The 20,893-nt window shown below is 57.5% G+C and overlaps 7 protein-coding genes across 7 annotated transcripts; 2 read left to right on the plus strand and 5 right to left on the minus strand.

Annotated features, from left to right (window-relative positions):
* Positions 1–369: 369 nt before the first annotated feature.
* H310_10842 (hypothetical protein) lies at positions 370–3,464 on the minus strand. The gene is made up of 3 exons (XM_008877315.1): positions 3,127–3,464; positions 2,486–3,073; positions 370–2,195 (listed from the first exon to the last, which is right to left on the minus strand). The coding sequence occupies exons 1-3, from the start codon at positions 3,418–3,420 to the stop codon at positions 438–440; spliced, it is 2,640 nt and encodes an 879-aa protein (XP_008875537.1). The 5' UTR covers positions 3,421–3,464; the 3' UTR covers positions 370–437.
* A 1,695-nt stretch (positions 3,465–5,159) lies between these two features.
* H310_10843 (SsrA-binding protein) lies at positions 5,160–5,796 on the plus strand (the record flags this gene model as incomplete). The annotated part of the gene is made up of 3 exons (XM_008877316.1): positions 5,160–5,439; positions 5,485–5,600; positions 5,644–5,796. The coding sequence occupies 3 exons, from the start codon at positions 5,160–5,162 to the stop codon at positions 5,794–5,796; spliced, it is 549 nt and encodes a 182-aa protein (XP_008875538.1).
* Positions 5,797–6,319: 523 nt separating this feature from the next.
* On the plus strand, positions 6,320–6,688 carry H310_10844 (hypothetical protein; the record flags this gene model as incomplete). Its single annotated transcript, XM_008877317.1, has 1 exon — positions 6,320–6,688. One exon carries the CDS (start codon positions 6,320–6,322, stop codon positions 6,686–6,688), a length of 369 nt encoding a protein of 122 aa, XP_008875539.1.
* Positions 6,689–7,400: 712 nt separating this feature from the next.
* H310_10845 (hypothetical protein) lies at positions 7,401–11,836 on the minus strand. The gene has a single exon (XM_008877318.1). It carries the CDS (start codon positions 11,775–11,777, stop codon positions 7,500–7,502), a length of 4,278 nt encoding a protein of 1,425 aa, XP_008875540.1. The 5' UTR covers positions 11,778–11,836; the 3' UTR covers positions 7,401–7,499.
* On the minus strand, positions 11,832–12,565 carry H310_10846 (hypothetical protein; the record flags this gene model as incomplete). Its single annotated transcript, XM_008877319.1, has 1 exon — positions 11,832–12,565. One exon carries the CDS (start codon positions 12,563–12,565, stop codon positions 11,912–11,914), a length of 654 nt encoding a protein of 217 aa, XP_008875541.1. The 3' UTR covers positions 11,832–11,911.
* Positions 12,566–12,748: 183 nt separating this feature from the next.
* On the minus strand, positions 12,749–17,297 carry H310_10847 (hypothetical protein; the record flags this gene model as incomplete). The annotated part of the gene is made up of 6 exons (XM_008877320.1): positions 12,749–14,992; positions 15,056–15,174; positions 15,228–15,517; positions 15,562–15,703; positions 15,756–16,506; positions 16,557–17,297. 6 exons carry the CDS (start codon positions 17,295–17,297, stop codon positions 12,749–12,751), a joined length of 4,287 nt encoding a protein of 1,428 aa, XP_008875542.1.
* A 1,427-nt stretch (positions 17,298–18,724) lies between these two features.
* On the minus strand, positions 18,725–20,696 carry H310_10848 (hypothetical protein). Its single transcript, XM_008877321.1, has one exon. The coding sequence runs from the start codon at positions 20,633–20,635 to the stop codon at positions 18,884–18,886; it is 1,752 nt and encodes a 583-aa protein (XP_008875543.1). The 5' UTR covers positions 20,636–20,696; the 3' UTR covers positions 18,725–18,883.
* Between the last annotated feature and the right edge of the window lie 197 nt (positions 20,697–20,893).

Raw genomic sequence — 20,893 nt, forward strand, 5'->3', positions numbered from 1 at the left:
CCCATGCATCCAACATGTCCAGGAGCGAAAAATTGCCACTCGACCGAAGAAGTGGCATGATGTGGAATCGATGGCGCTTCGCCATCGTGGCCACGAACGCAGGCATGTTGTCCAGGTGACTCGCATGCCGTCGTCCTGGCTGGTCACTCTGACATATCCATCCGCCCGACGTTCCCACTCTGGCCCTCCGCCACGGCTGTGTCCTGTACGGCAAACGTAAGCAAACATGACTGATGCGCCGCCGCCGCCCATGGGTGGTGGAGGGGCTTGTACCACCAACATGGACGATGGTGCAGGCGGCGCTCGATCCAGCGACGTGCGAGACAACCTCCATCATATCCTTCCCCCACGACGACGACAATCATCGAACTCTTGACAAGATGCCAGCAAGGTGGTTTTTGATCGAGGGGGAGTGTCTAGACAGTCGAGAGGGGGTCCTAGTCGCCGTCCTCGTACTTGCCTTGGACGCGGGCGTTGGATGGGTCAAATACGGCCTTGGCGTGGAACGTGGCGGGCACACGTCGTTCGTTGAGGGTCTCGATTTCGTACTTGCCTTCTTTCAAGTACGCCGACGTGATGGCGTCGCCGTTTGGGTGGACCACGTAGCCGTACCCGACGCTGCGTCCGACTGTGTGGCCGTACGCACAGCGCCGAATGAACCCGACGCACTCGCCGTGGCGCCAAATCGCTTCGTTGCCTTTGAGTGGAATGGTTTCGTCGGGGGTGAGCGCGATGAGCTTTTTGGACACGCCGTGCGCCTTTTGCGCAGCAATCGCGGCTTTCCCGACAAATTCGCGGGGCGTGGTCAATTTCACAGTAAACAGCATGCCTGCTTCGACGGGCGTGTCGTCCGACCGCACATCTTCGTGCCAGTGCTTGTACCCCTTTTCCACGCTCATCGAGTCCATGCACAGGTATCCTGCATTGACGACGCGCGGGTCCGTCGACGCGATCGCGGCATACACGGCGGCGCAGCCCGCTTTCGGAATATGGAGCTCGTACCCGAGCTCCCCGACAAACGTGAGCCGGAGCACTCGCACGCCTGGAACGCCCGCGACCGTGGCCAACGTGTGGCTCGAAAATGGCAGCGCGGCGTCGGTCAAGTCTGCGCTCGTCAATTTCTCAAGAATCGACCGACTCGCTGGACCTTGCAAACTGAGCACGCCAAAGTCGTCCGTGCGGTCGACGAGAGCCACGTCGAACGACTCGACATTGTGGCGGATCCACTCCCAATCGTGGGTCGCAGACGCCCCGCCCGCCACGATGTAGTACGAGTGTGGCCCGAGCTGGCTCACGGTCAAGTCGCACTCGATGCCACCGCGGTGGTTGCACATGAGGGTGTACACAGTCTTGTCCACGCCCTTCATTTCGTTCGTGCACAAGTACTCGATCGCAGCGGTCGCGTCCGGGCCGTCCAAAAAGAACTTGCCAAAATACGACTGGTCAAACATGGCCGCATGACGTCGGCACGCAGCCACTTCTCGCGCGACAATGTCGTGGCTTGCGGGCCACCCAAACGTGTTGTCTGCTTCGATGGCTGCCAGGTAGTTGTCCGTGTCGTGAGTCGGGATGTCGTACGCCCCGTAGTACGTGTACGGCTTGATGGCGGCGGGCCTGCCGTCGACAGCAAAGTAACCTGGCCGCTCAAAGCCATGGCGGGTCTGAAAAACACAGTTGGCCGCCGACAGCTGAGCGTGGAACGGCGTCAGTCGCATGTTTCGGCCGGCGAGGGGCTCGTCATGCGGAAACACGATCGCATAGTTCTTCGCGTACGCTTCGTGGGACCGCTCCTTGTTCCACCGAGTGTGGCCGAGCATGGACGGATGGAACCGATGGATGTCGTAGCTAAACATGTCGAGGGATGGCCGACCGTCGACGATCCACTCGGCAAGCTGGTGGCCGCACCCACCGGCCAACATGATGCCGGCAGAATTGAATCCGCAGCCCAAGTAAAACCCCGTCACACCGGGCAGTGGGCCCAGCAGCGCTTTGTGGTCTGGCGTGAACGATTCGGGGCCACACACCGTGGATCGCACCCCCGTCGACCCGATCACGGGCACGCGGTTCACGGCGCCGTCAATGTGCGTGGAAAACACATCCCAGTCCAAGTCGAACAGGGAAAACGCAAAGTTGGGATCGACATCGCGCCAAAAGATCGGATTCGGCTCGTACCCTCCAACTTGTAGCACATCGCCCTACACGTACAAGTCACGCCATTCCAAACACTCCACGAAGTCTCCACACGACGGATGCACTCATGCAAGTGACTATCGGCGAACAGTGCTCGACAAGACCACGCGATGGCCGGGCCACCGGTCCCCATTGTCGAGACGACGGCAACTGGGGACCCACCAACGTCCGTGCCGGCCACCAACGCCGGCTAGCTGCCAAGCAGAGCTCGGCACACCGCGAGGTCAGCACGAATGCACGTGGTAAACAACGACAACTCTGACAGGCCACGTTCGCAACAAAATGCAGGCATTACTTGGAGTTTGAGGTACACGGACGCGTCGTGGTCTCGGACATTTGGCATGTTCTGGATGCCTTCGATACGCTCCGTCACAACGTACGCGTGGTGCATCGCACAGAGCGGGATGTCCTGGCCGACCATCTGCGAGATCGCTGGCGCCCATACCCCCCCGCAGTTGACGACATGCTTGGTTTGAATCACGTGACCGCCAGCGACTTGGACGCCAGTGACTTGCTTGCCGTGCTTTGCCGGCCTGGTCACGATCGCTTCGACGCGCGTGTGCTCGTACGCTTTGGCTCCAAGCTGTCTGGCCCCCTTGGTCAGCGCGGTAACCCATCCAGACGGATCGATGGTGCCGTCGCCCGGAGAGTACAGTGTGCCTTTTAAGTCGGACACGTTCATGAGTGGGTAAAGCTGCTTGGTGTCGCTCGGCGACAGAACTTGGGCCGGGATATCAAAGTATTTGCCTAACGTCGCCAGTCGCTGGTACTCCGATAGCCGTTCGTGGTTGGCCGCGATGAAGAGACCGCCATTTTCGACCCACCCCGTGGAGATACCCGTCTCTGCTTCCAACGACTTGGCCAGATCTCGCGTTCGTCGGATCTACCCGACACACGTCACAGCTGACGGCCAACGAACATTCGAACACATCGTACCAGTTGGATGTCAATGTCACTCGGGCGTAAACGCCACAGTAACCCAGCACTGTGCCACGTTGTTCCAGCCGTCATTTGGTCTTTCTCCAGCAGGACCGCGTTGATTCCAAGTCGGCCAAGGTGATACAACGTCGACGCTCCAATCGAACCCCCGCCAATGACCACCACATCCGCCGACGACGGGAGATCTTCGCGGGGCGACGTCGTCCCAGACATGCATCTACTCGCAACGTTGCTGGCGCCACGCGCGGTGGCTGGAATTCGCCTGGCACGACCTAGGAGGTAGCGATGCATCGGCCTCGTTTCTCTAGTGGAAAAGGGTCAAGTGTCCACAAAAGATCTTGAGAAGTGGCACGACTGGGATCGTGGGGATATCATGGCATTTCATTCCACACAAGACAATTAAATTTGATGACCTTGTCCATACAAATTGGTCAATTTATTTCAATTTGAGGCTTGCTTCGTGAAACTATATTCAAACGGGCGTTTGGTCGTGAGGGAGTACAATATAATTCTCGTTTCGGATGGAACGTGGTCTTAAGATACGACAGAATTAAATATGACTGTTCAGGCGATACTGATTTCACTATGTAAAAATTGGAGTTGCGGACTTAGTGGAAACTTCCACCAGGTGGTTGACGTACAGGGAACGTATTTCTGGTCACAACCATCCTCCTAAAAAATAAAATAGGTTTGGCCAATCGATGACAATGTTATCGACATCAAAGCAAATCGCTCTTACTCCTTTACACCAAAAAGACCGACCACCTCCAAAACATGATTTGTTCTAAAGAATTCTGCCACCTGTATACTTCAATACCAAGTCAGACATGCCAATCCTTTTGACCAATTGCAGTGCAAATACAATAGAATCTGTGATTGACTGACTGAAATTCTTCTAGTTATAGCCAATCAAGTTGGACAAATTCAAGAAGTTTTAATATATTGATTTTTATTCTTCCTCAATGCATTTTCAGGATGAAACTATGTCGGCTTTTTCCGGAGTCCACTGTATCAGCCAGCAATAGGTTACATGCCTGGGTCGATATTATCTCCTTGGTGTGTCCAAGTGAAACAAAGTCACGCCTGAGGGATATTCGAAACCTTACATGACGTAGAGCGATACGGTAAGGTTAAGCTGGGGTTGCAGCCGCGGGCAGCAGGCACCAAACTGCTCAGCCAAACGGACATCGGATTATTCATTTTAACTTCTGCATCCGTAAATGAAGTGAAACTGTACGTTAGTACATTCTACGTTCGAAACCTGCCCCGTGCGGTCCGATGATTGAACCGTGGTCGGTTACTCTTTTTGTCACAGAGAGGAGGAACTTCTGGTGCGCTGTTTTGAACGTTAGGATGGGTGAATGCAGAATGCAATACGCTAGCTCGCCTCGTCATACATGGGTTTTCCAGCTGCAAAAATGCTATGTTGTAGCTTTGACCAGAAACGATGACGTGCTTGGATAAAGCATTGAATAAAAAGTGAGAGATGTACGTACTGTACTACAGTACAGTATAGATACGTGACACCAAGACAAAATCTCTTTTATGATTGAATGGGACAACGTGGTTGGTCGCTTCACCCTTTGGTCGTCGGGGTCTAAGGAGCATGTCGCGCTTCAAGTAAAGTTCGCAACCGAAAACAGGCTGGCCATGATACAGCGAACGATTGCAGATGGGAACGAAATGCTTTGTGAAGTTTTCCGTCGCTCGTTTACGCAGGCGCTGTGATGGTTACGAGAACGATTCATTAGTTGAAATCACATGCCTTTGGTACTAACTAGTAGTACTCTAACGTTTTCGCAATGATTTCGTTGTGAGCGCTGCTGTAAAAATCCGATATTTTGACCAAGGGTTACGCAGTCCTCATTGACCCAAAACTTAAAAGGGACACCAATTTCCATCGAAATAGTGTTACCTACTACTCCGTATTAGTAGTAGTACTACGTCGATAGATCTTACTACATACTATTATAGTAGTAATATAGTAGTCTCGGATACTACGGGAACGGATTTGGGTTGCTTCGTGCGCCATGCTTGCCGCGCTTCAAGCACTGGCCCCGCGGCGGCAGGTTCTGCGCCAGTCCGCGGCGTTTGTGCGGCACGCTGCCATCGACACAAAGGTTCCGATCCGAAAGATTGTGGAGAACCATGTTGGCCGCAGCAAGTACAACGTGGTGAAGGAAATCGAGGTCGGGATATCATTGGTCGCGTCCGAAGTCAAGAGCATTCGCGACGGCAATTGCGATATCTCGGCTGCGTTCGCAGAGGAGTATGAGGGCGAGCTCTATGTGCATCAAATGTATATTCCAGGTGACCCCAGTCCATTGCGTCCGGCCAACTGACCGAGCGGCCTAGTGTGGAGGCACGGCATCGTCGGTCGGCATGATCCATACCGCGAACGCAAGCTCCTGGCCCATCGAAACGAGCTCAAGCGCATGTTTGAATTCGCCCGAGAGCCCAATGCACACCTGGTACGAACGTGCTTCATTTCATCGTCATGGTTTGACGCGGCAGGTTCCGTTGCGAGTACACTTGGGCACGACGAATTGGATCAAGATACAGCTCGGGCTCTGTACGCGACGCAAAGGCCCAGACACACGAAAGTCCGATGACGGGCGTGAAGTGAAGCGGCAGATTGATCGTGCGCTCAAGGGCCACGACGACTGAGTGTTGGCAGTTCGATCGACTGCAAGTCGCAGCGGCGTTGCCGGGGGCAAAGGGCCGACTTGTGCCGGCGAATCGGCTCATAAATGATCCATGCTATCGTGTGTTGGGCACGTTTCAAATCGTTGGGGGCGTATATTACGCGGACATGATGACTCGGATGTGATGGCTGCACACGATGCTGTCCACCACCAGGCTTGGCTGCGTTGTCCTTCAACCGGTAGGCATCTCGCCAAGTTGGCGATGGTCTGTTGCACTGACGACCTTGCTATCGCAACCATGCCGCCCACTGATGTGCATACCGCTTCGTCGTGGTCTCCTGGTTCGATACCTGCGCGACGTCATCCAGCACGAGATGACCACATGGCTTCCATGAAACCCATGGGCCTCGAATGCCCATCGTTCGGTTCACGTGGCTTGGAACACGAAAAGGCAGCACCGCCCATGATCCAAAAGCCATGACGGCAGTGGCTTGTATGCCGTTCAGATCGAAAACAGTGTGCCTGCGCTAGACAATATCAGTGCGATGGGGATGGTTGGTCGTATGGCGTGGCCGGGAATTGTCGCAAGCGCTGCAGCACCAAACTGGCCCGACACAAATGACATCTCCGCTGTCGCCGCAAGCGAGCACACACGTCAGGGAAGCCACCAATGCCACGAGCAGGACAATGTCTGTGTAAAAGTACACAACGCCTCGCCAGTACTCGTGCGGGTGCGCCAAGCACGCCTCGAGTCCGTTCGCGTCAAATACGAGCCACAACGCCAAGGCGGATTCAAACCCGATGCAGTACCCCCATTGAGTCCACGTTATCGAGTCGCGGACGACTGCCACGTGCATGGACGCTGCCGCGATACCAATCGTCGCTCCAAGGGCACACAGTCCAGCCTGCCATAAACTCCACAAACGACCAAGCATACTGTCCTGTCGTTGGTGCCCCATGCAGCTGAACGCGGTGAACACACACATGAAGACAGCGGTGGCCGTCGCGAAGAGCAGACTAATGGACACCTGGTTCATCCACAGGCCGAATCCAGCAGCCAACGTGCTTTGGGCCACGGTGAACAGCATGAGGACAACCCCGTTCCATCGATCGCGATGCTGAACCATGTACAGGACGAGCAACAGCGCCGTCGTGAGTCCACTCCACACGACAAGGATGAAGGGTTTCTGGACGACCCACCGTCCAACAAAGTCGCGCAGCTCAGGTGTCGAAACCATCATGGCAATGAGGGCTGCCACGACCACCAGTTGGCCAGCTAGCAACCCCAGAAGCCGCAATCGGTACTGCCGTTGAACAGACAGTGTTTCGGTGGCAGAGACCCGGGTAAAAGGAGGTGGATGGCCCAATGGGGAAGACGACGTTGCGGCAGCCACACGCTTTTGAATGTACGAGGTTCGGGAAGGCCGTGCCACGGACGTGTTGTCTTGTCGATGTCGGCATGGTGCTTCCATGACTGGCATCGGGGTCAAGACTGCGGAATCCCTTGACGGGCCTCGATAGGCACCACCGTGCCGAGGAGAAGAAGCGTCAAGCACCGCCACCGACTCGTCCATTGGCACCCGGCAGCAAGAAAGCGTCGCGGGCCATGTGAAACGGACAGCGGAACGGTGACGGTTTTTTATAACTGCTCATCCACATGCGATTCGCATGGTCAATGCAATGCTACGGAGGAGTCCGCATCAAGATCGGTCGTGCCTTAGCGACTTAAAGAAGCTCCATCCATTCGCGCACGGCATCGCCAGGGCTATCGTATCGCTTGGTCGTGTCGCGAAGCTGGTGCATGTAGTAGATGCCCATGTAGAATTCGTCAAAGTCCATCCGGGACGCCAGCGTGCTTCCTCGGCTCGCCCGAACAGCTTTTCGAAACATGAGCTCGGCGTCAGACCGACCGCCGTCCTTGTCGAGGCCGGCAATGTCGGCCATGAACCGGCAAAATGTGGTCGCTGTCATGGTCAAGCGGGTGTCCGACGACGCCACTCGCGTGGCACGACCACTGGCTGCTGGTGGTGGTGGTCCATTCCCACCGCTGTCGCAGTAGTACTCGAACAACGGCCACAGCATGCTCTCGATCTCTTGGCCGACGTAGCACGGTTTGGGATGTCTCGTGGCGGTGGCTGTCCAGGGAAGTTCGTAGAAAAATGTGTGGAGGCGTTCGCGAATCGACATGGATGTCGGGCGGCCTGCATATGTCGCCAAGATGCACGCGCCAAAGAGCCTGATGAACCCAGGGCATGTCAACATCAATGGAGGGTGCGCTGACGCAGACGAGTGTGCCTGGGACGACGAATGGTGTGGCGTCGCCATGGCCGTAAAGTAGCGCGCAATCGTGTCGGGGGCAAACACAACGGGAAAGAGCTTCAGGTCCTCGAAGAGCTTGAGCACCCCTTGAAGAGTCATCGCGACGTCGCGAGGGACCATCGCGTGGACAGCGAGTTGGATCTGTTGATCGAACGCACATGGAGACGCGGCTGATGTTGCCACAGCGTGCGGGGCAGCGTACTTTACAAACAGTTGCAAGAGGGGGGTTTGATAAGCGAGGACAAGGTCTCGCACTTGGGGGAGCGCCGCCCAGTCCTGGGGGCAGCCAGGGACCGTCGAGTCGACGGCGGATGGAGTTGGGAGAGCAGTTGGGGGTGACGAGTCGGTGGGATCGCCGTCGTCAGCGGGGTACGTGTGCTTCAACGACGCCTTGTCCAACACTGCCCGCTCGACAACTGCAGTTTCGTGCTCGAGCACCGCCAAGAGTTTTTCTTGATTTTGGATGATGTCGTCGCTCAGCTTGTTGTGTTTGCGCGTCCATGTTGCCGTCATCGATGGCGTAGCCGGTCGACCGACGTCTCCGTCGGACGCATCAATGAACGACCGCCAGAACCCCGCAAGACGTTGCCGCACACCGTCGTCCGCCGTGTTTGCTTGCATGTGCGTCAGGAACGCTGACAGCGCCGTCACAAACGCACGAAGGGTGATGGGTGGTGGTGGGAAAAACGAATCGAGCTGGGCTAGCATCTCCATGTCCTCGGCCAGTGACATGGGTCCTTGATTCGACACATCCTGGGACGACCGGCGACACAGCGTCGACTGGACAAGCTCGTAGCAGTTGTCCCAGGACATGGTGTACACTGGAGAGCTGCTGGCGCATGGGTTGGTCGAGCCGCCGGGCACACACGGACTAGACACATGATCTGCATGGATGCCAAACACTTGCATGAGCCGGTCAACAACGATGTCTTTGCTCGCTTGCAGGAGTTGAACAGGACACAGCAGAGGTGGCTCCACGACGTCATGTCGGTTGCCGCCGTCCGTGTTGTTCGGGTTGTACGGGTCGACACTCCACTCGATCGTGCACAGCGCCTGCAGCTGCGCTGACACTGACGCGTACTCCTCCGCGACGTCTTGGTTTTTGGACTCCTCCCGAAGCAACTTCTTGGTCAACACGTCGACCGCAAGGCGGGTGTCCTGGTGGACAAACTGACACCGTTCCAAGTCCCCCTGCAGCACTTGGTTGTACGCATCGAGCGACTTGGTGAAGCGGTCTCGTTCGTCCAGCTGGGTTTGAAGGTCGGCGACGGTGGCTTGCATGTCGCGCGTCGCCCGCCGGACGAGCGTGTGGTCATGCCATGCTTGGAGCCAAACCCGACAGCCTTCGCGCTCCACCCGCCGCACGACTGTCGCAACATACCCGTGCTTTGTCAGTTGCAGCTCCCCGCGCAGAGAGTTCACGCTGTCTTGCTGGGCCGCCAATTGTGTGGTCAGCATCGCATTGGCTTCGCGTACGTGATTCGCGGTGCGGGACAAGTCAAACACGCATTCTTTCGCTTGCTGGTACTCACGTGCATTGGTCGCCGCTGCATCCACGATTTCCTGCCAACCATGGGTGTCCCGGTGGTGCTTCCACCGCTGCAGCGCCAAACGCGTCGTGGCCGCCCAATGCATCGTCTGCCACGCTCGGAGTTTCCGGGCGCCTCGCTGGACTGCGTCGCGTTTGGCTCGTCCAGCTTGATCGATGGCTTTCCAACGGCAAAATGCTCGCTGCCGTGCTCGGGCCAAGTGGTTGCGTCGGCTGTTCGTGACCAAAAGCAGCGCACACTGCATCGCTGTCGCTCGTGTGTGGCGGCGGTACTCCTCAACCATTCGTTTCGCCTGAACCGCTTCATGGAAACCGACTTGAATGGCTCCCGCCTGTTGGAACTGGTAAAGCGCCCGTCGCAGCGTTTGCTGCGTGGCCGCGCGTCGACAGACGATGTCGGCAACAACATTGGCTGCCTCGAGTCGTCGGGATTTCGTGCGGCGCACTTCGTCGCGAAACGCATGCCACGCGGCTTGCAGCAATCGTTGGCGGCGGTGGCGTTGCTGTTGGCGCACGGCAAACTCTTCCCATGCACATGCCCGGACACTCCATGTTGAGTCGACATCGTTTCGCTGCAGTTGCAACGCGGCAGCCAGTTGCGCTTCCAGTGACTGAATGGTCTGTTCGTGGGCGTGCTTCTCACGTGTGAGTTCCTGGATCCTGCTCACGTGGGTCGATATCGTGGCTCGGGCCGTGTTCAGTTCCGCGCGAAGGGATTGTGTGTCTCCCAGGTACGACTCGAACGCTGCCAATTTCTGGTCGAGTGTTGCTAAAATCGTGGTCGTTGGAGGATGGGCTGCCAACGATGCCAAGGACGTCGAGGATTCGTTGTCAAGAGAAGCGTCGGACGAGATGGCGGGAGTAGATGGCGGAGGAAGGGTCCGTTTGATGGGGGCCACCATTTCCATCGTTCCCCGCCGAAGCGTCTGCCACAGGTCTTGGCGTTGTGATTCTTCCAAACTCATCTTGGTGGGGACTCGTGTCGTTGTGGGGGCGGCCAAAGGTGGGGTGGTCGACGGCGGAGCAAGTGAAGGGTTCGGGGGGGCGGTCGACGCGGATGTAGCTGCAACAGAGTTACTGAAAGACCGTCGCTTTGGTCGGACACCGTTCGGAAGTGAACGAGTCGAGCTTTCATCTTGGAGAGCTTGTTTGACGGATTGCATGATGCCATCGTCCATTACGAGCTGCGTCCAAGCGGTCTCGTCGTCCGTGGGACCACCGCCTTCATTGAAAGTCTTCTCCGCGACAGCAAAAACGTCGTCCAAGTCAACACGACGAAGACTGCCGGAGGACCTTACGCGCTGAGGCCCGAGGTCTTCGGCTGGGAGGAGCTCCTGTGCCAGAGGGGCAAGCGGCTGGACGTTGCTGTCTGAATGGTTGTGTAGTCGGGGCAGCGAAAGCATGCTTTGGGAAGGTGCAACGGGACGTGATGGTGGCGCAGGTGCACGAGTTCGACTTGGGTCGTCGTCACGTACGAGAGCAATGGGACGTTTGGTTGGCGCGACAGGAGCTTGTGAAGCATCGTCCTCGGAATCGCTCGAAGTGGCATGGTTGGGCGCGGTGAGTCTCGAGAGTTCGTCATCCGTAGGATCGACACTGGTCTCTTGCCATCGCCATGGCATTTCCTTTGACGGGTGCGCGGCAAACGACAACGATGCACGAGCGACTCGCCCGACGTCCTCACTCCCTTCGCTTTGCATCGTTGGTGGTGGTACTGTCGTTCCGAGTGACATGGGCCGGTTGCTTCTTGAAGGCAGCGGATCAAACGGAATTGTCGTGTGGGCGTCTGCCAGAGTTGGGAAGGAGTCATCATCCCATGGATTGGGAGATGGAGAAAATGTCGCTTGCGGTCGCGAGGTTGGCTGAGTTACCGGTGGGAACGGGTCTTGGGAGGTCTTCGTTTTCGTTGGGCTGGCGGACGCCACGCCGTCGGCCTTGGTCGGTTCAACCATGATGTCGAAGAGCGATTGCATTCCTTTGGATTTGTCGGTGGCCGCCTGGACAGCACGGGGGCCTGGATTGTGTGTGCCCTTGTCGGGGCTGCTGCTCCCGTCAAATACGATATCGTCCCACGCAGCATCAAACTGAACATCGTCGAGATCGCCCGAATCCGTCGAGTGACGGTCGTCGTCCATTCCGTCGCCCGCCGCCACCGCTTCAACGGCGTGTGTGCCCCTTCAAGAAAGGCCCACAAGGAGTTTCATATTGTAACCGATCCAGGCAGAACATTACGAACCATCTCGTGACACTTTTGTAGCTATCCTGCTAGCTACGCTACAAGTAGGGCGACTGCAATCATGGCCACGCTCCACGTCAGGATGCCGCTGGGACTGGCGGCAGCATTTGGCATGACAGTTGGCGTGGGGGCCTTTGTTGTTACCGCCAAGCGCATGGGGCCAGGAGCCACCGTGGTCGTCTCCGTGGAAGGCGCTGTCGTCGGGGTGGAGGACGAATTGTCGGTCGCAGTGGTAGATGGAGCAGGGACACTTGTAGCTGGCTGGGACATGAGAGGCGGCAACACCGTTGTGTTGGTCGTGCCGTTGGTTGACGATCCACCGTTGCGACTTGACGCATTGGAGCTGATGGCAATCACAAACGGTGGGACAAGAATCACTTGGATGGGCGGCGCCGTCGCGTTCAGAGTAGTTGGCGGGCGATACAGGATCGGGCACGACGATGCGACATACGCAGTGCCGTCCGCTGCCTGGCAGCACGACTGGCGACTCATGCGAGGGCTAGGAGCTTGGCGAGCCATCAACGAGAAAATCGTCCCGTTGCAACATCCCTCGCTCGCCGGGTCCATGCACGCAATCCCGCAGTAATTGGTCAAGTTGCACGAATTCGACGATGGCATCGATTGTGTGGCCGTGAGGGCTGCAAGAAGCCCCAGCACGAGTGCTGTCACGCATGCTGTGCGTGGCATCGCGGTAATCGTGTTTTGAACGCTCCTCCGCGGCAAATACAACAACGCACGCCACCGTTGGGACGTCGACATGTCCGTTGTGCTAACGACCGAATCCAAACCCGTCCAGACGTACGGATGGATCGGGCGGTGCACAAAATGTGCATGAAATCGATGCAGTACATTCAACCAGACAAAGCTGCTTTAGAGAAGGTTGTCGTCGCCTGGTGCCACGTCAAGGACGGATCCTATGTCATCGCCGTTGTCGAGTGGCACGACGTCAGATGCGGCGGTCGCACTGGTGTCGTTTGTGGCAGTAGCGTCCAACGTGAGGATGCTTGGGATGGCGACTGTTGCTGCTTCTTGTTGGCGACGGCGCCGGTGATCTTCTTTGACAAGTAGAGCCAGGACGGCCGACAACGCGACGAGCACAGCCACGCCTGTGGCACTCTCCGACGTGGACAATCCGGGGGAAGACGTTGTCGCTGTCGTCGTGTCGGTGCTCTTTGTTGTTGTGGCCGCCAGCGCGACGGCTCCGTCGCTCTGAACGCTTTGGCTCACGTCTTTGGGAATGGCCACGGTTGGAGGGCAGACGACGTATTGCCCCACTGGAGTCTTTCGACAGAACCGACAAATCTTGGCAAAGCAGCCGAGCCCCCCGACGGCGCAGGTTGGGTCGTAATACGCCCCCAAACCAATGTTTGCATCCCCGATGGAGACGCTGCAAAGCGGGGCGGGAGGGGGCGTCACTGTGTCTATGGTATATCTCGGCGCGACGGTCGTTGTTGTCGTGGGTCGGACAGTCGTCGTACTTGGAAGCGACACGGTGGTGGCAGCAGGCCAAGTTGTAGTGGTGGTAGGGGCTTTAGTGGTGGCGGGCGTCGTTGTAACGAGGGATGGCACGGTGCACGGGCCCAGTCGCCAGGATTGACTGGTCGTTCGAGTCTGGCAATACCGGCATCTGTTGGCAAAGCAGCCAGCAAGAATGCTGTTGGGACAACTCGAGTCGAACACGGCCGATATCCCAGCAGATCGGTCTCCATCCGACACTAGACTGGCACAAGAACTAGTCACGACCGGTGGCTCTACCACAGGCGTCGACGGTGGGGGCGTTGTGGTTGTGGGGCGTCCAGTTGTGGAGACAGGGGTGGCTGTCGCTTGCGGCGTTGATGGTGTGGTCGGCCGCGATAGAGTCGTGAACGGGACAGTCGGGGCTGTTGTCGGTGTCGCAGGCATGGGAATATCACAGCGACTAAAGCGCCACGATTGACTGGTCGTTCGAGTCTGGCAATACCGGCATTTGTCTGCAAAGCAGCCAGCGAGGACGCTGTTGGGGCATTTGGGATCGCGCATGGCCGAGATGCCGACGGCTTGGTCCCCGGACGATACGAGACTGGCACATGTGGGTGCTTCTGTCGAACAAGGGGCGAACACACGAGAGAGGGGAGTATCCCACGCCAGGCAAAAGCGGCATCTTGACAAGAAGCAGCCCGTGCGGTTGTTGTCCACGGAGCACGCGAGGTCTGACATGGCGGAAATGCCGACGGCGGCATCGCCAACCGACACAAAACTCGCACAAGCGTCCGAAGTCACGGGGGCTCGGGTCGTGGCCAGTAGAGGCGACGTAGTGCTGCCGGCGGCACGACGGCTCTCGAACGGGCAAGGCAGGAAGGGTTGACCGGACGGACTGAACGACAGTTTGCAGTACCGACACTTGTTGGTGTAACAACCGATTCCATGGCACGGAAAGTCCGAGTAGGCGAGGATCCCTTGTTCGCGGTTGCCGACGTCGATGCCTTCCAGGCACGGGTCGCCGATTTGGCACCAGTCCAAGTTGATCGGCATGTCCAAGCTGAACGTTTCTTTGGTCGAGAACGACGTGCGCACCCACGCATCATCGAGCGTTTGCATGGCCGTGCCCCGGGTGGTGCAATCGGTGACTGCTGTGGACGCCAGCGCCGTCCGAAACGCGGCGCGGACGACAACGCCGTCGCATCCCGACGTCGGACAAGGGAACGTCGGCTCCGACCGCGGCATGCGCTGCATCAATCGCAAGACCAACAAGTCCGTCGCCGTGTCGTAGAAGAAGCAATTCACACACGTGCGATCCACGATCGACTGCGCGCGAGCGAGGGGTTGATTCGCGACGTTCATGACCGACGCGATCGTCGTGCCTCGCGGGTAGCAGATCGCTACAGTGTGGATGTCGCCTTGTTGACCGTTCACGATGTTGAGTCGAAGGATGGGTGGCGTTCGAGACGTGAACCCCATCACGTACGTCGCTCCCACGGACAAGGACGGGTGGTAGAGGTAGCCTCCCGCCGCTGGAATGTACTGGCCTTGGAAAGACAGCCCAGGGGCGGTGGCGCCGCCGCTTCGACTCGCCAAATTGGCACGGGTCACAAACAGTTCGCCGTACTTGGCCAAGTTGGTCGCGTCACCATCCACCTAGCGCATGAATGTCAGGTGGTCGGTGCTGCGACGTCGACACTGCGATCGACCAAGCAGTACCTGCACGACTTCAATGTTGTTGTAGCGTTGGGGGCATGCGAGGCCGTACCCGGCGTTGCGGACGCAAGACGGCGTGTAGTAGAAGTCCCAGTCGGGTGCAATGACTGCGTTCCGTTGCCCTGGGTCCGGCACCGTGAACTCCTCGCATATGGCCACCACGAGCGCCACCAACCTGAGATCGACCCATCCGAGTCGAGAATCAACGTCGTCTTGCCGCCATCGCTGACTCGGTCGTACACGAACACTGGGAACGGCGTGTTGATGAACCGGTTGCTCGTGCTTTGAGTCGTCGACGCCATCATGAACGTGTTGAACGCCCGCGCGCCCAACGCGGTCGAGTAGTAGTTGAAGCACGGGTACGACATGTAGTTTTCGAACGTGGTGTTTTCAATGTAGTGCGGCCCGTCGTACAGCGTGACGGCCATCTGCATGACGTCGGCCAGCAGCAGCGCGCTGTCCGATCTACGTGTCGACGCATGAGTTGCCGCTGTGCCACGCATTCGTACCGGGCCTCGATGTAGTTGACCTTTTGGAACGCACTCACAAACAAGTTTCCTCGGTTGGACGAGCTCCCGACAAACCGAGAGTTTCGAATCGTCCCGTTGATGGGCATCGTGGCCGTGTTGCCCGTCGTGAGGAATTGAATGCCTGCGACAAAAGTCAGCGTCGTCGCACCGACGACACACTTGGGTGCCGGTACCTTCTCGGCAATCGGCCACATTCCAGTTGTCGAGGACGACTTGAAACAGGCGAAACCACCCGCCTTGGCGCGCATGATGCGCCGTAAAGTTGGCGATGACCGTCAGTGCTGTCGGTTCATATGCCAGCGATGGAGCGCCCGTGTAGTCTTGGGGTGGTTCGTCGTCTTGGTCAAAATCGACGCTGTCGATGCGAAACGCATTCCAGACCGAATGCGCGCTGTTGCCCGTGCACTTTCGTAGCGGCGTCTTGTGGGGGGCCAACGTTGGGTACAGACCGGTGCGGAAACTCGGCAACTTGGCCCGTGCCCGCGTGTGGAGCCAAAATCCGCTGCCCTCGACGCCCGCCGCCACGTTGTCCTCAAACACGTTGTCCGGGTTCGTGATCCAGTACGCCGACAGGCCCTGCAGCGCGTCCGACCCGAGGCGAAATGCCCCCGACGTCTTTTGCCGCACCCACGCCACCAAGTTGCCGCGAAACGTGTTGTTGAATTCGGCCCCGTCCTCCAAGAACATGGCATGGCCCGTGATATTGTACGCTACATTGCGCTCGACAAGGACGCTCTGGGTGCCGTGAATCGTGATCGCTCGCATGTACGAACAGTGGATCGCACTAGCTTTCACAAACGAATTCGTCCCAGCCACGTTGCCCGTCAAGTGAAAGTGAATGGGGTATCGCCCGATGATGTCGCCTTGGCCGAACGCACGCACCTCGACGCCGCTCAACTGGGCGGTTCGAAAGTTTGGGCTCATCTAGCGCGAATCGATGGCGTGTCAGCGAATGGCCATGTCGTCGACTGTACCTTGAGATGCCCGCCCACGACACCACTGCCAGTGCACCCCACGAGTTGAATGTTGCGGCTGAGCAGCCCGACTTCGGCCCGCTGGTCGACGCCTTGCGTGTACGCACCGTAGTGCATAAACTGAAGGGGCGAGTCGATTTCGACACAGGTGGACCGAAACCCCGTGATCGTCCGGCGCTCAGTCAATGTCGGGTCGAAATCGGTCGTGGTAATGACGATCGAGTCGCCAATGGCCCATTCATCGTTGACTGTCGAGTCGGCCAACGTGATGCAAGTCGTGCCTTCGACCGCTGTCATCGCGAGTTTGGTCCATGGCACGCGTGTGCCCTTCTTCCCAAAGAGCTGCACACTCCCGCCCTCGCGCACGTTGATGCCATACCGGCGGTCGTCTGTCGCCGCATACAGCGCGGGCTTTTCACACGCCAACGCCAACACAGCCGACCGCGTGTACGGTGACGTCGCGCTGCCAATCGACAACGTACCAAAGATTTCAACGTTGCCGACTTGAAGGGTCACGTCGCAGGTCGGATCAAATGTGACGGCCCCGCCCGCTTCAATCGTGAGCTGGCCGCGCACGGTGTTACTGTTGCGCAAGACGAGGGTTTGGCCACTCGGGACGACATAGTTGCCAGCCTCCGTTCTGTTTTCCCACACCACGACGACCTGCGCTTCTGCGGGCTGGATCGTGGCGAGTGGGAGCAGTAGCGCCACAGTGGCGCTGAGTAGTCGTCCAGCAAGCATGGGGGGTGCAACTGGGGGTGGAAGTACTGCTGTCGACAGCAAGTGCAATGTGAAAATGAAGTTGCCAAGACTGCAGCGATTTCATCGCGTCAAAGCAGCGGCGTCGGTCCTTCGATGGCCGCAGTAGGAACGAGACGGGAGGAGTCTGCGTGGGGGTATGCACAATCTCCGAAACGGCACGTCCAGCACGTTCGGCGACATCTCGTCCGCGAACTTCACGGCACACATGACGGATGGTTCTTGGCCTGGGCTTGCGGATGGAATTCAAAACGGACCAACGGATCTGTGCGGCGAAGTTGGCGTGGTGGTCGTGAACAAGTCGGTCAGCACCGGTCGCGCATTCGAGCGGGGGGGATGGCTCGGGAGGTTTATGCGAGTGGATTCATCTCGGACGGGGTGCTTGCCGCGACACGAGCTCCGTTCCGCGAAGGGCCGACCGCCGCACCGCGCGCTCCACCGAGCAGCATGCCCCGTTTTTCGCTCGAGATTTGAGCGACTTAAACCAAGCGTGGTGTGTTTGCCTCGTTGAGATGACTCGTCATGCGGCATCGAGCGCCAAAATCACAGTGGCCGACAATTCATGTCCTTGTTCACGCACTGCCCGTGCATCTTGTACCAGAGTCGACTGCGGCACCTCACTTGTGACGACTCGTTGCGGCCAGCGCAGCGCTAGCTTCGCGCCCCTTCGGCGTGCCAGGGTGGTGGGCAGTATACTGTCTCGGGCGAGGTCAACGCATGGCCACTAACGTAGGCTCTCCGTGATCAGCCGACTTTCAGCTTCCCAAAGAGGAAACCTCGCGCGATTTGTACCACCGCCAGACATGACGTCCATTCATCGAGACATGTTGAACTCGATGAGTTGTGGTCATCATCTCTTGCTTCAACAATTCCAAAAATAGAGTAAAAAAATGTACTTAAACACGGCGACTCTCCATGATTATTACTAGTATAATATACGTGTTACGCGTTATCTTAACCTCTGGGGGTACAAATTTCACATACGTGAATTCGAGACTGGCAATGTCTTTCTCCTGACACACGCATCGCAGCAAATTTCTTGGGGAGGGCGTCGACCCGCGCTTGCCAGCGGCGCCGCGGGTTCTTAGTCGGGCGGTGGCCTAATACATCGTCTACATTCATATCCGTGTCACCGGTCGTGGGGGGCGATCTGCGGTCGAGGCTCGTGTCGTCGTGATCTTCTAGGTCAGGCACTTGCACACGCCTCGATCTTGGGCCGTGGTGCGGATGACGTCGAGGTCTTCTTCAGTAGTGAGCAGTGTGACCGACATGACAAGTCGAATTTATACTCAACTAAACTCGACGGATATACGAACAGCAACACCATCACACATATCATACTATAGAGGTTTATCCTTTTTGTACAGGTATCAAAGCTTGAAGGACGGGGGCGAAAAAAAATCGTTTGTCTTGGGATGTATTTCGAGGTGATGCCTCTGAATTCTAATGGAAGTCTCATCAAAAATGCTGCGGGATTTCGTTGCTGGAGGATTCAACATTTCATCCAATCACACGATTTTTGCGATTCTATTGGAGGATAATGCTCGGCCAATCGCTGCGAGGCGTCGTTACATGCATTCGCTGACGTACTTGAGGGCGGCTTCGAACATGGTCAAAAAGTACCCGGTTTCGCCAAGCATCTTGTTGGGATGGATCATGGCGCTGAGGAACTCCTTGGCAAAGTACGGGCGCTTCAAGTTGCTGTGGACGACGGCATAGATGTGAATCGGGAGAAAGTCGTCGGCGTTCATCGCGGAATTCGCGTGCCCGATAAACGCGCACGAGGTATCGCCACACGCGGAAAAGATCTCGTTGGCCGACAGCACCAACTCTTTGAGTTTTTCGTGGGGCAGGACCCGGTCTTCCATCATGCTCAAGTGGTAGCACGCCTTGCCAAAATTCATCTCGCTCTGCAGCGCCTCCGGAATGCCAAAGAAGCTCTGGGACTTGCCGTACAAATCGTGCTCCATGCTGCGCGTGACGGCAGCTTCCACTTTCGCGTCGATCGTGAGCTCCACGAGAAACGTAATTTGTTCTTGCAACGGCACCATGACCGCATCTTCCACCGTGACGAGGACGCACTCCTCGATAGCGTCGTCGACTTCCTCCATCGTGTGGCTGTCGCACATCGCGGTCGAGATCGCCCGGCGGTACTGCGGCCCGAGCGTGTCCAACACATAGTGCTGGATCTGCGTCGTGACATTTCGGAGGTCGTGGAGGGCTTTCCGCGCCAAGTCCTCGTGGCCGCCCGACGTTGAAACGACGCATGCCTGGACCACAGCGCATCTGTTCCGAAAGACATGCAGAAAACGCTGGCACGTGTCGCCTTCAATCGTGCAACACGAGTTCAAATTCCGAAACAAGTCAAATGCCAGCCACTTGAGCTCGATCAAGTCGTGGGGAGATGTTGGCGGCACTGAGTCGTACGTCGACTGCGACGGACCGACTTCGTTCGACAAGTGCGTGATAAAGGCGGCAGAACACAGCTCCATCTGGAGCTTCCCAACCACGGCGACATGCAGCGGCGTGTCCGGCGACAAACTCGCGACGTTGCGGAGAAAGGCTTCCAGCACCAGGCGTCGCCGCAGGATCATGTCCGACGAAACCTTTTGCACAGACCGACGGGGAAACTGCAAATGGTCAAACAGGTACGTGAGGTCGTCGCCATACGGAGAACTCTTGCACATGGCTTTGATCTCGCGGCGGAACGCATGCAATTCCCGGAAGCGTTTGCGGCAAACCCACATCACCTTGGTGTGCAAGTCGACAACATGGATGACATAATAGGCGACGGCACTTGGACCGGCCCGCTCGGCACGCACCACACGCACAGACATCCCGGGACGAATCGATGGAAAGTCTTGATTCCATGTTTCGTACGACGACAAGCTCATGCTGCGCGGTCGTTTGCGGTGTTTGGATGGGGTAAAATCAAGCGGGGGAAGAGGTGGCAGGTCGATGGGCGATGGCGCTGACGTGGGTGGTGGAGTCGCCAACGACGTGGACACAGAGTCCGCTTGCGATTGCGACGACGTCGACATTGGTGGACGTGCCGGAGGCGCAGATTGCGTGAGAACCCGCGATTGCCGCGTATGCACGTTGCGTTTGCCCAGTAGTTCGGCCACGATGGTGTGAAACCGGAGAGCAATGGATGTCGACGTGCGGTGGCCGAGCAGTGTCCACGGCGACGTGTACTTGGCAGGTCGTCGTCGCGCGGAGGGAGTTGCCTCGGCTAGGATCGTCACGTCGTCTTCGTGGGGGTGGGCAAGGACGCTGATGCGGTGGATGTCGCTGAGGTGCTCTCCAAGCGCCACCAGCATGCGATGTTGGAGGAGGTCGTGGCCAGTGTGGTCAACTGCCACAACACCGTCGCGATGGCGCAAGATCCGGATACTGACTCCAACGGAATGTATCGTTTCAACCAATCCAAATCATCTTCTCCGCCAAATCATAGTTTTAGCCAATCAAAACCGACCAAATTTCTCAGCTTATCCGGATAGTCTCGTGTGACACTGTCATCCAAACGGTTATCTGTAATTGGCATAGTACCGCTCAATATATGTCATCAAAATATTTCT

This window comes from Aphanomyces invadans (genome assembly GCF_000520115.1).
Source record: "Aphanomyces invadans strain NJM9701 unplaced genomic scaffold supercont1.28, whole genome shotgun sequence".
In the NCBI taxonomy this organism is placed as follows: domain Eukaryota; phylum Oomycota; class Saprolegniomycetes; order Saprolegniales; family Verrucalvaceae; genus Aphanomyces; species Aphanomyces invadans.